Source organism: Cucurbita moschata, unplaced genomic scaffold (assembly GCF_002738365.1).
Source record: "Cucurbita moschata cultivar Rifu unplaced genomic scaffold, Cmos_1.0 Cmo_Scf00002, whole genome shotgun sequence".
NCBI lineage: Eukaryota > Viridiplantae > Streptophyta > Magnoliopsida > Cucurbitales > Cucurbitaceae > Cucurbita > Cucurbita moschata.
The window spans coordinates 2611173-2627272 of NW_019268518.1; the positions used below are offsets into that span (position 1 = coordinate 2611173).

Genomic DNA, 16100 nt, shown 5'->3' on the forward strand with positions numbered 1-16100 from the left:
GGTTGACGCGGATAATATCAAGCTATAATAATTAAGTCAATTATAGAAATTTGGATAAAAATATATTAAAGCATGGTTGATGTGACATTATTAAACACCTTTCATTTGGGATTTAATTGCATTATTAGCAAATAGGTTAAGCTTTCACTCTAATTTAGATAATGACATATTTCTTTAATTTATTAATTAACGAATGCTTTATTTAGTCTTTGCCAAATTAATCATTCCTTATCGAATAATTAAATCTTTTGAAACTAATGAAATATTTCTTTAATTTATTAATTAATTAATGTTTTTTTTTTAGTCTTTGCCAAATTAATCATTTCTCATCTTATAATTAAATCTTTTGAAACTAAATTAAACTGAAAATCAATGGATTGAAATTAATTTCGATAAATTTGATTAAAAATTGACTCGAAATAATTTAAAATTTTTAAAATCTCTGAGAAAAAAAAAAGAGTCAAAATCAAAATAGCAACATGACTAAATATGAACTGTTATAGTAAAGTCATCCAAGCCCACGCGCCAATTTAATATTTGAAACGCACTCGCATTTATTATTTGACAGTATAATTCACGCGCTAGAATGAAAGTGGAGGTTGAATCTCCGTTATTTATTGTATTAAATAAAAAACAAGCGAAAAATTGAGTTTATTTTTTAATTATAAAATTAATTTTTTTAATTTTTTAATTTCAAGTGCTCTCTGACTCACCCGAAAACCCAAATTCTATAGAAATATAGAAAATATAATTCTGCTAACGTGGGCATAAATTCTGTTAGCGTTAACTGCCACGTTAGCGCATTTTAGCACAACCTCCAAATTCCAAAAAAAAAAAAAAAAAAAAAAAAAAAAAATTCTCAAAATATTCACTGTTTTGCTTCATCTTGTTCTTCTTCCTTTTATATTCTCTTTTTATTTTCAAAAGAGCTTTCTACTTCGTTTTAGCTGTAGGTTTCCCTTCCTGTTACTTCTACGTAGATATATATATATATTTTTCTAATAATATGCGATGATTTCTTAGTGCTGAGACTTTACCGATTTCCCCTGTTTTCTTTGAGATGTTCTTCAGTTTGTAGCTGGAAAGAAAGGAGTTTCTGAAAAGAGAAGGAAATTTTGGAGAAATAGCTTTTGGGTTTTCAGATCTGAAGGAACAGAGCTGCTTCGAAATGTGTCTTGTCTTCATGAGTTCATTCGACAATCAAAACCCACTTGCCATGCTGGTTTCTTTCTGGGTTTGAGCTCTGTTTGTCGGGGGGGTTTTTCTTTTTTCTTTATCAAAGTTCTTTAGCCGCCGCCTTCTGGGTTTTTGAGGAATTTGGGGGATTTTTTGCTTTGTGGAATTGGGATCTGTTGAAAGGAAAAGAAATGTTGGCTGTTGGTAGTCCTTTTGCCAGTGTTCGCACGAGCTCTAGTTGTAATGCTTTACTCAGAGAACTTCAGGTCTATCACTTTCTTTGTCTTCTTTCTTGTTTTGTTTGTAGTTTGCTTTACAATGATGGGTTTGCGGCTCATGATGAGTTCTTTTGGGGGCTATGAGAGCTGCTACCGCTAATAATTCCCAGGCTAGTTTTGTGCTTTTTGACATTTGAGGAGTAATGAATCTCTTCCGGAAGCTCTTTTTTGGGGTTTATGTTGAATTGATAGCCTTCGCCTTTGCTCTCTCTTTCTCTTGTTTAGATTTGTCCTGAAATTTCACTGTATCTTTGATGGTTCTTCTGATGAGGAGTTTCATGTGTTCGTGTGTTCATGTTTACAATTCACCTGATAGAAGTTCACTGACTCTCTCCTCTGATGATTTCACTGTATCTTTGATGGTTCTTCTGATGAGGAGTTTCATGTGTTCGTGTGTTCATGTTTACAATTCACCTGATAGAAGTTCACTGACTCTCTCCTCTGATGATTTCAGCAAATATGGAATGACATTGGCGAGAGTGAAGCTGACAAAGACCGTATGCTCCTGGAATTGGAGAGGGAATGCTTGGAAGTGTATCGGAGAAGGGTCGAGGAAGCTGTGAATGCCAAGGCACGACTCCATCAATCCGTTGCGTCGAAGGAGGCCGAGGTTGCAACATTGATGGCTGCTCTTGGTGAACTAAGTTCTTCGGTAAAGATACATTAAAGTTTCTAGTGTTCAAGAACAAGTTCGAGGGTCCTTGCAATTGTTCTTAACTTATTGGCAAGAGTTGAATTATGTTCCATGACCATTTTGGTTGATTGTGGTTGTAATTTGTTTCCTGTGGTGGCAGAGTCAGGTTGAGAAGAGGTCCAAAACATTGAAGGAAAAGCTTGCTTCTGTCACTCCCTTAGTAGAAGAGTTGAAGACAAAGAAAGAAGAGCGTTTGAAACAATTCGCAGATATAAAAGTCCAAATCGAGAAGATCGGTGTCGAGATTTCAGGATATAGCAACCATCTTAATGACCACACGATCATCAATACTTTAACCTTGGAAGAAACAGACCTGTCTTTGAGAAAGCTTAATGAGTATCAAACTCATCTTCGCACCCTGCAAAAGGAGAAGGTTCGAGAATAGTAACTTAAGGATATCATGTGAAGCGATTTATTTCACGTTAAAATGATAATTAACAAGAAATTCTTTGCAGTCTGATCGACTTCATAAGGTTTTGGAACATGTTAGTGAGGTTCATTCTCTCTGTGGCGTTCTTGGCGTGGATTTCGGCCAGACTGTAAGTGATGTGCATCCGAGCTTAGAAAGAACGAGCGTGGAACAAGCTACAAATATCAGCAATAGCACATTGGAAGGCCTAGAACACACTATTCGTACATTGAAAGCAGAAAGGAAAACTCGAATTCAGAAGGTAAGCTCATTCAGATCATCGCTCGAGATTTCGTTCCATTCGTCCTAACTTTGTAACCTGCCTTAACCTGCAGTTGAAGGACATATTAACATCACTATTTGAACTTTGGAACTTGATGGACTCCTCACATGATGAAAAGAGTAAATTTTCCCGGATAACTTCCATTGTACGTGTACCCGAAACAGAAGTCACAGAGCCAGGTCTTCTCTCCACAGAGACGATTGAACAGGTTTGGAGCATTCTCAATATGATTTTCATGTCGGCCCTCGAAATGAAAAACGCTCAAGTTCCATTTTGGTCAATGTTTCCAGGCATCAGCAGAAGTGGAGAGGTTAACTAAACTAAAAGCGGGTAGGATGAAACAGCTCGTAATGAAGCGAAGGTCTGAGTTGGAGGAGATTTGTAGAATGACTCACATTGAAGCTGATCCTAGCACAGCTTCTGAGAAATCAAATGCTTTGATAGATTCAGGTAATCAAGTTCTAGATTATTAAAACTTTCATCAAACTTACTCTTCCTTTGTTATACAAAATCGACTTCTCGCTCTGTCGTTTTATAGGTCTCGTAGATCCTTCTGAACTCCTTGCAAACATTGAAGTGCAAATCGTCAAAGTAAAAGAAGAAGCCACAAGCCGAAGAGACATAATGGATCGAATAGACCGTTGGCTGTCAGCATGTGAGGAAGAAAATTGGCTTGAAGAGTATAATCAAGTAAGCTGAGTATTTTTGGCTTTGCCTGCAATTTCATATCGTGTTCGTATTTAAAAGTTATGAACTGCATGTTCGGATAGCTAGCGGGTTTACGAATGCTTCTACTTGTTTTGCTAATAGAGTCCAATGTGATTAGTTCGGTTTGCCTTAGTGTTCTAACATCTTGTCATTCAAATTGCAGGATGAGAATCGTTATAATGCAGGGAGAGGTTCACACGTTAATCTGAAACGTGCAGAACGAGCGAGAGTGACTGTTAGCAAAATCTCAGGTATTTTTCTCAGGAAGAAGTTTCTCTTCATACCAGGATGAACAATTAATGGAACATCCTTTATCCTTATATTTAGTTGGGTTGATTTGGTAATGAGAACAAATGGTGAAATTGATACGTCACACAAAATGAAAGTTTCATTAAAAGATGTGAAATCCCACATTGGTCGGAGAGGGGAACAAAGCATTCCTTATAAGGGTGTGGAATCCTCTCTCTAGTAGACATGTTTTAAAACCGTGAGGCTGACGGCAATACGTAATGGACCAAAGCGGACAATGTCTACCAACGGTGGGCTTTGGTTGTTACAAAAGATTTCCAAAATTTAACCAACAAAAATACAAAACGAACACTAACTAAGTGCCAAACTCGACGTACTTAAAAACAACGGTTGAACTAAAGAAGAGTAATGATTTCACCGATTGTTCGAGTTTATTTCAATGAAATATAAACTTCTAAAGAGCTAATGGTGTTAGTTCTTTTCAGCTATTGTTGATAATCTGATAAACAGAACTCTGGCCTGGGAAGATGAAAAGAAGACAATGTTTCTTTATGATGGGGTAAGGATTATCCTCCCGATCCTTTTATCATCTGCATCATTTAGATTGGGAAGCTTATTAGTTGTTCTTGTTTCAGGCAAGATTGGTGACTATTCTTGAAGATTATAAGTTGAGTAGACAACACAGAGAAGAGGAGAAAAAGAGACACAGGGTACTTTCATTTATGTTCTTATTTTGAGTTATGAGCTTAATCCATTCTCTTTATCTTTACTGCCGTTTCCTGAAGAGAAACAAAAACCTTCCATTCCCAGGATCAAAAGAAACTCCAAGATATCCTCCTGACAGAAAAGGAAGCTATGTATGGATCTAAACCCAGTCCTAGGAAGAGCAACAGCTTTAGGAAGACTAATGGATATCGGGCGAACGGGAATGGATCAATGACGCCAATGCGTCGTCGAAACTCTGTTGGTGGAGCGACCCCAGAGCTCCTCACTCCTAGATCCTATTCCGGGCGCCAAAATGGATACTTCAAAGAAATGAGGAGGTTGTCTACTACACCATTGAATTTTGTGGCCATGTCTAAGGATGATACAATGTCATATGCTTCCATGTATGGATCTGAGCCAGGTTCTCCACCCCGGAGTTAAATCTTAATGCTCTCGTCATGGTATGTTTACTCACTTCTAACTGAACGGTAAACTCGATTAGATATCGATCAAAACTGGTCGAACTAAAATGGTTCGCTTGGCACTCTTTTTAGTTCAATTGTGCTCTATCTAACCAGGAGCTCGTATGTGATCCACAGGGAAGGCACAACGGTCGCAAACGGGATATTCGTATACGTAAATTAATGCAGCAGCAGCAACAACTTTGTGAATAAGAAACAATTTGTAAACTAGTTTACAACTGTGATTCAATAGGACAACTTGGAGGAGGGAATGCAACTAACAGGTCGAGGAGGCGTAAAAGATGGTGTATGGTATAAAATAGGGGTAGTGACGATAACAGATAAGTAGCTCGAAACCATGCATCTAAGGTTTCTTGTATGTTGAAATAGGAAGATTTGATATAGTAGGGAGTGCGACCACAATGTTGTGTGGATTTTGTTAGTGTTTTATGTATTGTATATATATATGTTTCTCAAACTAAAGCGACCATTCGATTTAGATTCTTGATCTTTTGGAGATGATGAATATTCCAGGTGTTCTTTTTCTGAGTATTGAGTGTAATCCTTTTCATCTTACTGTTTGTTTCCTTTACTATAATATGGTAAATCTCCCTCCCTCGAACTACCCCGACAAGGCATGTTCTGTTCCACATTCACCGATTACCTGGAGATTGAACCAGGTGCAACATCGCAGATGATCTACTCGAAAATGTGTAGGCCAAGTTGCGAGATTCACTTGTCAATTCTCATTTGAGATAAATTTTGGTTTTTTTTCATTTCTACAATGAATGTCAACAAAATTCAAATTTGTAACGGTTTAAGTCTTATGATCCTCTGTGAGCTTTTGCTTCCCCTCAAGGATTTTAGGTTTTTAAAATGAGTTAGTTAGAGGTTTCTATACCCTTATAAAGATTCCCCTTATAAAAAAATGTTTCATTCCTCTTATAAAAAAATGTTTCATTCCTCTCTCCAATCATCGATTGGAGAGAGAAACATGAAGACATTGGCCCCGAGAAGGGAGTGGATGATTGGAGAGAGAAACGAGTGCCAACGAGGACATTTGCCTCGAGAAGGGAGTGGATTGTATGATCCTACATCGGTTGGGAGGAGAACAAAACATTATTTATAAAGGTACAGAAACTTCTCCTTAGCTAGGAGACACAATGTCCTCGAGAAGGGAGTGGATTTTAAGATCCCACATCTGTTGGGAGGAGAACAAAACATTCTTTATAAAAGTATAGAAACTTCTCCCTAGCAGACACGTTTTAAAAACCTTGAAGGGAAATATCCATCCCACGTCATTTGGGAGGAGAACAAACCATTTTTTTTTATAAGAGTGGAAATTTCTGAAAAGCCCAAAGTACACGATGTCAGCGGCCGGTGAGAGCAAATCAATTTTGAGTAAAGTCTACATTTTGTATTAATCTAACGACCAGTCCACACCAAACTTCATGATAATGTGAGATTGCTTGGTCTGGGAGAAAGACATAGGAGAAGCAAAACTTCAAGTTTTGCTTCTATTGGAGGATATGTGGCAGCCAACAATAAAATATCCAAATCAAGAAAAAGCAATGCAAATTTCCATTCCTAATAACTCAAAGCTTGTTCAGCAATTTCATAAGCTTGGATAAAGAATCATTGTTAAAGATGCAATTCCAGAGGATCTAAAGCAAAACAGAGCACAAATTAATGAACAATTCAAATCCCTGACCTGAAGCAAAACCGAAGATGAACTTGTTCCAGTTTGCCTGTGTTCTTTCTTCCCTTCCTTCACTAATCTTCAACATGGAACAAAGAAATAGAAACACTTCCAAAAGGAATCTCAAATAAATGAAAGTTCATCCAGATAAATTCTTTTGTTTGCACGTATCACATAAGCTGAAGAGGAAAATAAATAAAAGAACCAAAGTGTCCAAATGTCGTAAACAATTATGAAATGTTAATAAAACTCATGAAGAAACTACAGACTACCAGTAGAGCTCTGCAGAAGGGTGCAGATATATACACAATTCAAGCAGACGATTGAAAATACCAACAGAATTAGTCTACTTGATTGTGACGAACTTATTAGTACCATGTCGTGCCCAGTGAGACCTCAAATCGATCGGGTTAGCAAAGTTATAGCCATCAGCTGCTAGTTTCTCGAGTACCTTCTTAAACGCACCCTGACTCATTTTTCGCCCAGCTATCCTCGCACCTCGCCTTTTGTCACTCATGGGCAAAGGATAAGTCGATATGTTGGTAGTACAACAAGCAGACTGCCAACCACCACATCCCCACCTATAACATTGATGAGGAGAACCAGTGCAAGAGCAAACTGGGATCGGAATACCTGAAATGTCCATATCAATACCATTTATAACAAGATCAATATTCTTCTTCGGTGGTTTTGCACGAGGCACGGCGGTGCTAGTATCTTTCAGTTTCCTCGGTTTTTTAGCTTTAGGAGTTTTGGGGCCAGTCTCACTACTCTGTCTTTTCTTAGCTTTCCCACCTTCCTTCTTAACTGGAGGCTCTTCAACTCTATTGGCTACTAGTTCATCCCTAGATGAAGAGGGTGGCTGCAAGATCTGCAAGGAGTGAGCTCCTGAAGTTTCTGGAAGAACAGGATAATTGTGGTTGGCAGGTAACATATTGAGAAACCTATCTCTGGGGTTACCTCCCCAATTATCCCTAATATAGTTCATATGAACCGGTGCTTCAGAGACAACGCAATCTCGAGGATGGAACGTTGCGTTTGCATTCACCATAACAGAAGGATCACGGCCGGGTAAGAAATGTTTCATGTCCCGCTCAGTAATTGGGGACATGAGCTGCAGGCCAAGATGGCCTTTAAAGGACGGCTCATAATAGCCCCAATTGCGCATGTTCAACGCATCATCATCCATGAGAACTACACATCAAACATAACAACAATGAGAGAAAAGTTCTTAGGTTTTGAACCTTCCCAATAGCAGTACTTGGATGGCGATTGTTCAACCACATCATAATGGCTCGCAAATGAAAACAAATCAAACAACAAAAGATCCAAAAGGGAAAAATAACAAGACAATTAATTAATAGGATCAATTAAGGAGAAGCAGCTCCGAAATTGAAAATTTATTATCAAACGATTTAGACACTAATTTTATAGATCGACCTTCTAAATATTCCGTAGTAAAACAGAATTCCAGATCCAACATTCAATTCAACAAAGAAGACAAAAGAAGAAACTTCCAATCGAGAAAATTAGGGCAAGGATCTCATTCCCGCGGCCCAGGAAATCAAAACTGGTTCTCATTAACAACATTGCAAGCAAATAGAAGCCCTAAACGGAGATTCACAAAAGTCAAAAACCCCCGAAAGAGAACAAAACTTAAGAAATCAGAGACCCATCATGCAGAACGCACAAAAAATTAGGGTTTCCAAAACACCGAAATCCAAAAAACCACAGATCTGAGGAAAATTGCAGCAGAAAATCAGGAAATCACAAAAACAAAAGAAGAAGCAAATGCATATTTATATGGGGTTGCAGATAAGAGGGCTAATAGTACAAGAAGGACCCATATATTCAAACTCGAGAGAGAGAGAAACAAAGAGAGAAGGAGAGAGAAAAAGAGAGAGAAAGAAGGGGTCAGGGAGAGAGAGAGAGAGAGAGAGAACTTACTTGGGTGGGTGTAAACGTCTCTTTAGGGTTTTGCCCTTCTGGAGAGAGAGAGACAGAGACAGAGAGGAGAGAGGAGAGAGGAGAGAGGAGAGAGAAACCTCAGAAAGAGAGAGAGAGAGATAGAGGGAACTGTGTGAGAGAGAGAGAGAGAGAGAGAGAGAGAGAGAGAGCTAAAAATGGGTATCTATCAAAGAAGTAGTTGTCGCTTTAAAAATAAGGTGAGAGGGAAAGGGTAACCAAACCAAGTTTATAAATTAATTTATTTATCCCCCAAATAAAAATAAATAAATAAATAAATAACCAAATTGAAAAGCAAAATCCATTATCTTCCATGTTCTTATGTTTGAGATGAATTAATCACATGAGACGCACCATAACATCTTTTTATATATAACTCTTAATCCTTTATTTCTTCTCATTCTTTCCCTTCAAATTAATCACATCACGTTTCAACATTCCAATTACTATATTAATATGATTTCCAAACCATAGAATTCAACGCATATTCAACTAAACCTTCTCTCCATGCTCCATTGACAGGGACTTCCCTTCAAGGTTTTAAAATGCGTATGTCAGGGAATGTTTCGTTCCTCTCTTTAATGTGGAAGCTCACAATCCATCCTCTTGGCGGCCCAACGTCCTCGCTGATACACCGCCGACACCCGACTCTAATATCATTTCTAACAATCTAATTTCACAGCAACAATTATTGTCCGCTTTGAATTTTTTCACATGAGCTTCTCTTCAACGGTTTAAAATGAGTATATTAAGGAAAGGTTTCCACACTCTTATAAAGAATGTTTCGTTCCCCTCTCCATCCGATGTGGAATCTCAAATTAGACTATGGTTAAGTTCGAATACCTTCTGAAACCTAGTTCTTTCCATCTCATATAATAGAGTATTCTAACAAGTTGCAGTATGAAGTAAGCATAACCCTTGAAAATTTCTACTACGTCAACAACCATTTACTTTGTGAGCTCTCTAATCCTCCTCCTGTAATCTCAAGGCCCAACTCTAGATTGAATATCAATGCTAAGGCAGTTTCCAGAATATCTCACTTCTATAATCAACAGAAAGGAATCAGTTGCTATTTTACAAATGTCTCTCTGTAAAAGAACAAAACCCATGAACAACAGCTAAACGTAACCAAAAACTTGAAAAAGAAACTCCAATTATGCCTACTAACTTCAGAGACAAAGTTTCCTAGTGTCATAGGGGTGAATCAAATGCATGGACAAAAATGAGACCCATGGTCCTATTACCAGGGAATGTCTGAGAATAAGACAGCCTGTTGATAATACTTTGTAAGACTTCAATACAAACTAGAAGAAATTCCACAAAGAGTTATGCAATGTCAACTACTAATAAGCATTACACCAACATAAACATGTCAAAATCAATAATCCTATCAAGAAATTCTATTGAATAAACTTTGGTACCATTCTTTTTCTCAATCAGTTGATAGAGAGCAATTGAGGGTTGTAATTCCCAATTGCTTACGAGTTAACGTCTTCAGCTAAAAACTTTAGCAGATGAACATGTTATTACAAAAGAGATTTATAACAAAATATACATAAGCAGCCATCTCCGATGCCATGTCCCTGGATAGGCTGATTAAAATCACGATTACCATGATATTCAAGTCTCATATGATTTTCTGTAAAAAGGAAAAGGTTGACAGAGAAGAAATATTGAATAAATTCATACGGCGAACTGTTAGTTCTGTCTGTAACAGATGGCTAGATCATCCATTTACATTGAGCAAAATAAAAGAGAATGCAGAATGCCAAACCAGTTGACCTTCAACTAAATACTACCGCCATATCATTCACTTTGGTGCTATTCTACATTCTATACTCAATATTGAAGGAGTACACGGCAATGAACAAGTTAAATGATAAGTAGATAACTGATCCAAGACAAAGATGGAAAGAAAATGGCATTAAGAAACAATCCAATAAATCACGAACTATTACAAAAGGAATCAGGATTGAAGAAGATGCAGATTTCCAAATTTCATAGACCCATGAACTATAAAGAACAAAAGTTACCAGCTACAGCTACCCCGAGATTGTTGCAAAAGGTCAGTCACAGATATATACATGTAAAACAAACTCAGCCCTCTAGCATCATACCCTGCTAGTCTACTTGATAGTGACGAACTTATTGGTCCCATGCCTTGCCCAATGGCTTCTTAAATCAATTGGGTTAGAGAAGTTATAACCTTGACCTGCTAGTTTCTCCAAAACCTTCTTAAAAGCACCTAGACTCATTTTTCGCCCAGCAATTCTTGCACCTCGCCGCTTCTCACTCATCGGCAAAGGATGTACGGACAAAGTTGTGGTACAACAAGCTGATTGCCAGCCACCATAGCCCCATCTATAACACTGATGAGGAGTTCCAGTGCAAGAGCATATAGGAATTGGGATACCAGAAATGTCCATATCCAGCCCGTTTATAACAAGATCCATCTTCTTTTTCGGTGCCTTCACTTGCTGAACTGAAGGATCATTATTTTTTGCCTTACGAGGCTTCTTTGGTTTTGGAACTTTTGGAGCACCTCCATTCTGTCGTTTCTTCAGTTGTTTAGTTTCCTTCTTCTCAGATGGTTCATCAATCCTACCAACCATTTCATCTATTGATGTGTCATGTGCTTGCAACATTTGCACAGGTTGCGCAGCCGAAGTTTCTGCATGAGTGGAATAAGTTGGATTGGGAGGTAACATGTTGAGAAGCTTGTCTCTATTGTGATTTATCCATCCATCCCTGACCCAGTTTGTTGGTACTGGTGGTTCAGAAACACCAGACCCCCGTGAATGAAACACACCATTCATGTTAATCATAGCAGAAGGGTTGCGTCCAGGCAGAAAATGCTTCATATCTTGCTCAAAAATTGTAGACATGAGCTGCAGGCGAAGCTGTGCTTTCCCGGACGGTTCATAATAACCCCAATTACGCATGTTCAACGCATCACCATCCATTAGAACTAATGTGTAAACACAACAAGCAGAGATCACAAGTTAGATTCAAGAAACACCCAAGCTCTAAACATATGAATGAGTGAGAGCTAGAAATAGTCATTATCCTCTTGGTAATAAGAGACCAAGAAAAACATTACAAACACAAAAATTAAGATTACAAAAGGGGAAAAAAAAACAGGGACTTGAATCACCCAAGAAATAAAAGATCTACGAAACAAAATGGATGGCATAAAAATAGCATCAGTTAGATATTGCTACAAAATATATGAATGAGTGAGAGCTAGAAATAGTCATTATCCTCTTGGTAATAAGAGACCAAGAAAAACATTACAAACACAAAAATTAAGATTACAAAAGGGGAAAAAAAAACAGGGACTTGAATCACCCAAGAAATAAAAGATCTACGAAACAAAATGGATGGCATAAAAATAGCATCAGTTAGATATTGCTACAAAATACAAAGATTGACCTGCAGCCTGCAATTAAACTCCTACAACAAAAACAAAGGTAATCAAACAGTGAACCATCTTCCAAACCCAACAGTGAGAATTACAAATCAACTCCAGCAACACCCAAACGGGTGGATTTTAACACCAAACTCTTCATCAAAACCTAAAAATTAGGGCTTCTACTAACTAAAACCCCAACTCCTTCCATAATCAAACATAGCGCGAAAGCAAAATCAACGATAAACATATATTAAACCGCTAAACATGGATTTGCACAATAAACCCTAAAAGCGATCCAAATTTTAGATTTCAAATTCCCATCATTCGATTACACAACCAAAATAGTCCAGAATCTCGACACATCAGAAGCCAACAAAAAAAAATTTTAAAAAATAAAGGTGAAAACAAATAAAGGAAGCATAAAGCACAAATGGATATAGAAAGGGTATGTTTATATAAATATGTCAGTGATGGTCAAAGAGAACACAAGGACCCATATATTTAGAGAGAGAGAGAGAGAGACAAGAGGAGAGAGAAAACTTACTCGGGTGAGTGTAACCGGCACTTTAGGGTTTTGCCGGAGCAGAGAGAAACAGAGAGAGGAGAGAGAGAGAGAGAGAGAGAGAGAGAGAGAGGGAGAGGAAAGGGCGTAAAAGGCAAAGATAAGAAAAGTGAGTGAAAAAAGAGAAGGTTTTTTTTTTTATTTATTTAAATATATATTATTTATATTATTAGTAAAAGAAAATTAAGAAATTAGAAGTCGGCAAAGGCGAAGAAAAAAATGTACCAAATAATATTTTCTTAATTTTATCATATTTTTCCTTTTTCCTTTTTTTTTTCTTTTTCAAGAAACCATAATAATATTTTGTTAATTGGTTGTGTTTTAATTTTTTTTAAGAAAAAGAAAAAATAATTATTTAGCATTTTAGAAACTATTTTAGGAATGGTATCTATATTTTTAATTTTAAAATTTTAAAATATAAAAGTAGAAACTTTGTATTTTATTTTTAAAAATAAAAAAGTATAACATATTATAAATCAATTAATAATAGTTGAGATTCCACCTTATATTTAATTCGTAATTACGTTAATTTGCATTCACTTCTTAATCCTTTTTAACCTCTCGTTGGTAATTAAGATTACATCCGGTTTTTGAATTGTTGTCTCTTAATAAATCCACCACTAGTACATGTTCTCTTTGGGCTATGTAGGATCCCACAATCTACTACTTTCAGGGCCTAGCGTCTTCACTAGCACTCGTTTCTCTCTCCAATCGATGTGGGATCCCACAATCCACCCTCCCCCTTCCGAGGCTCAACGTTCTCGTTGGCACTTCGTTCAAGCCCACCACGAGTAGATATTGTCTTTTTTAGATTTTTTTTTTTAGCTTCCCCTCAAGGTTTTCAAAACAGGCATGCTAGAGTGAGGTTTCCACACCTTTATAAAAAATGCTTTGTTCCCCTCTTGATATGAGATCTCACAAGACATGACATACTATGTTACTTAATAATTTACGGACTTGAAGGTTTCCTTAGTAAAAATATACTTCCTTGGTCATCATATTCACGTTAAACCAACTAACGAGTAACCTTTCTTATATTCTTGTAAACTTCGAAAGGTTTTTTCTCTTATTCTAGACATATTAAGATAAACTTCATATCTATCTCTCCCACTTTCCTTTCAAATGCTCAGAAGTTGCAATACGCTCAAGTGTCTTTATACTATACTATTTACACATGTGGTATTATGAGGTTCTAGAAATCTCCTCCATGTTAACTTCTCATTGTTAAATATTCAATCTCGGTAACATCACTCAAACCAAGTAGAGAATTCTCTTTGAGAGTTAACCAACCAACATTATCTAAGGGTAGGTTGGTTGGTTAACAATGTCAATCACGTTGTCAGTTCCTTAATTATTACGACGTTTTCAACTTGCTCTAACTCAACTGTTTCATATGCATAAATGACATGTGAACCCTCTTCTACTCCGTGCCCTCGCATCAACATTGACTTCACCAAACTCGGAAAGCATTTGTAGGTCTAACTCTTAGTTAGCTCCCACATCTATGCTAGCTGATGTTGAACTAGACAGTAACAAAACCTTGAAAATTGGAGGTCAAAGGTAAGTGATTGGGGCATCTCGAGTTTCGTGCCTCGTTAAAAGAAGTTGAGCTCTGAGGAGTTTTATAGTCGATTTTGCTGTTATTTGGGCTTAGTGGTCCACATTATCCTGTTTTTGGGCCATCAAACAAAAGCCTATTTATGAACTATTAACTTTTAACTGAGCTATTAGAAGAAACATGTATGTGAGCTAAATACTCTCGATGCAATTGAATCGTTGATTTTGATGTGCTATGACGGGTTAAATGGATAAAACCATCGAATGGTTAAATAGGCTCGACTCGATTTCAAGTAGCCGTTGAAGTAAACATGTTCATGTTTATGAACACTTGAGATTCGAATCACTCTACAACCAAGATGGATCATGTCGAGCTTGAATGATTCTACATGCAACGTAAACTACATAGAATTGAAAAAAAAACTTAGTCATTGACTAAAGAAAACACACATGCTACTTTTAGTGTATTTTCTAAGTCTACTGCCAAATACAACGTACATGGCTTTATATAGCCTCAAAATGAAACTATCAAAGGCATTCCAAAAGTTTAACATAATGAAATACAATAACCCTCGTAATCCTCCTAAAATTTATAACAATAAAACTTCATTCTTCTTTAACGTGGCATGAATTGAAATATCTTTTGATAATTTCAACAACATTTTCTTCACATCTTCATTAAAGTATATTGTATGATTGATGTCTCTTGATTTATATTAGATTTGAACACGATACCTTCGCCACTCCTTTTGAATTTGTGATAGGTTGTGCACGTGTATAACAATATGCATTTAAAAAGATCAATATTGTTGGTACAAGTATACACTATCATAGTAATAAGTAATAAGTAGAGTATTGAATCTTTTGAAAACTTTTAGGTGTGTTAAGAACTCATGACTCAATCAACGGAATCTAACTTGTACCATTTGAATTGGGTTTAATTCAAATAAATGAAAATTTTATGTATTGAATTGGTTAGGATCCTCCTCAAATTAGATTGTGTTAAAAGACAATTTACAAGTCTTAACTAAATGTCTGAAAAATAAATAAACTTTTTACAAAATATTTTATTAAAAATAAAAATTTGAATAAATGATCGAACAAACCTGTTGCATTCTACATCCATTGGAGAGGGAACCAAACATTTTTCATAAAAATGAGTAAATCTCTCATACCGTGAGGCTAGACAATACATAATGGGCCAAAGCGAACAATATCTATTGGCGGTGGGGTAGGGCTGTTACAAATGGTATCAGAGCTAGATATCGGGTGATGTGACATTGTTTTTAACGAATATGTATGGTAAATAAGTAAAAAAAAATTAATAACTAAAATAAACAACTCAACAGTTATAAATTCTATTTGGATTGCAACCCAACCAAGTCTAAATTTCATGTTGATCTAAGAGATTTTTCCGACTCAATTCGTGTAGACCCTAATTGAACGTTTAAATCTTCATACTTCACATATGTTGTATAAAGAAAACGTATTTATTAGACATCGTTTTTAACAAATATGTATTTATTTCAATAGTAATACAACATTTTGCTTTAAGGTTTTTATTATATAAGGCCCACCTATGAGATCTTCCTACGTTTTTTTTTTACAAATAGGGTAATCTTTTGGATAAAGTTGGTAAATGCTAGAGCTATGGTCATAGATTTATGAACCCACTCACGACCTAAACAGATCCTTCTTTAAAAGTCATATCCAAAGAGAAAAAAATAGGCCATACCAAATAGTCTAATAATAACAATGCGAAGGTAAGAGCAAACGGCTTAAATTCACCGTTAGTAGATATTGTCTTTTTTAGATTTTTTCTTTCGAGTTTTCCTTTACCGTTTTTAAAATTCGTCTACTAATGAGAGAGTTCTACATATTCATAAAGGGTGTTTCGTACAAAAAAAAAAAAAAAAAAAAAAAAAAAAAAAAAAAAAAAAAA

General features: G+C 36.4%; 3 protein-coding genes across 4 annotated transcripts; 1 reads left to right on the plus strand and 2 right to left on the minus strand.

Moving 5' to 3' along the window:
- Positions 1 to 1367: 1367 nt before the first annotated feature.
- Positions 1368 to 5513, plus strand: LOC111462915 (65-kDa microtubule-associated protein 6-like). Of its 2 annotated transcripts, none has more exons than XM_023106744.1 (12): positions 1368 to 1442; positions 1909 to 2106; positions 2249 to 2521; positions 2604 to 2819; positions 2893 to 3048; positions 3131 to 3290; positions 3379 to 3530; positions 3712 to 3799; positions 4283 to 4356; positions 4433 to 4507; positions 4608 to 4963; positions 5081 to 5513. In XM_023106744.1, the coding sequence occupies exons 1-11, from the start codon at positions 1368 to 1370 to the stop codon at positions 4941 to 4943; spliced, it is 1803 nt and encodes a 600-aa protein (XP_022962512.1). In that variant the 3' UTR covers positions 4944 to 4963; positions 5081 to 5513. The 2 variants fall into 2 exon arrangements, with proteins under 2 accessions (XP_022962512.1, XP_022962502.1); XM_023106734.1 differs by having other exon boundaries at positions 5102 to 5513.
- A 1256-nt stretch (positions 5514 to 6769) lies between these two features.
- On the minus strand, positions 6770 to 8737 carry LOC111463921 (protein BASIC PENTACYSTEINE2-like). Its single transcript, XM_023107891.1, has 2 exons — positions 8610 to 8737; positions 6770 to 7856 (listed from the first exon to the last, which is right to left on the minus strand). Exon 2 carries the CDS (start codon positions 7849 to 7851, stop codon positions 7009 to 7011), a length of 843 nt encoding a protein of 280 aa, XP_022963659.1. The 5' UTR covers positions 7852 to 7856; positions 8610 to 8737; the 3' UTR covers positions 6770 to 7008.
- Positions 8738 to 10414: 1677 nt separating this feature from the next.
- On the minus strand, positions 10415 to 12706 carry LOC111430329 (protein BASIC PENTACYSTEINE2-like). The gene is made up of 2 exons (XM_023066544.1): positions 12584 to 12706; positions 10415 to 11595 (listed from the first exon to the last, which is right to left on the minus strand). Exon 2 carries the CDS (start codon positions 11588 to 11590, stop codon positions 10754 to 10756), a length of 837 nt encoding a protein of 278 aa, XP_022922312.1. The 5' UTR covers positions 11591 to 11595; positions 12584 to 12706; the 3' UTR covers positions 10415 to 10753.
- Between the last annotated feature and the right edge of the window lie 3394 nt (positions 12707 to 16100).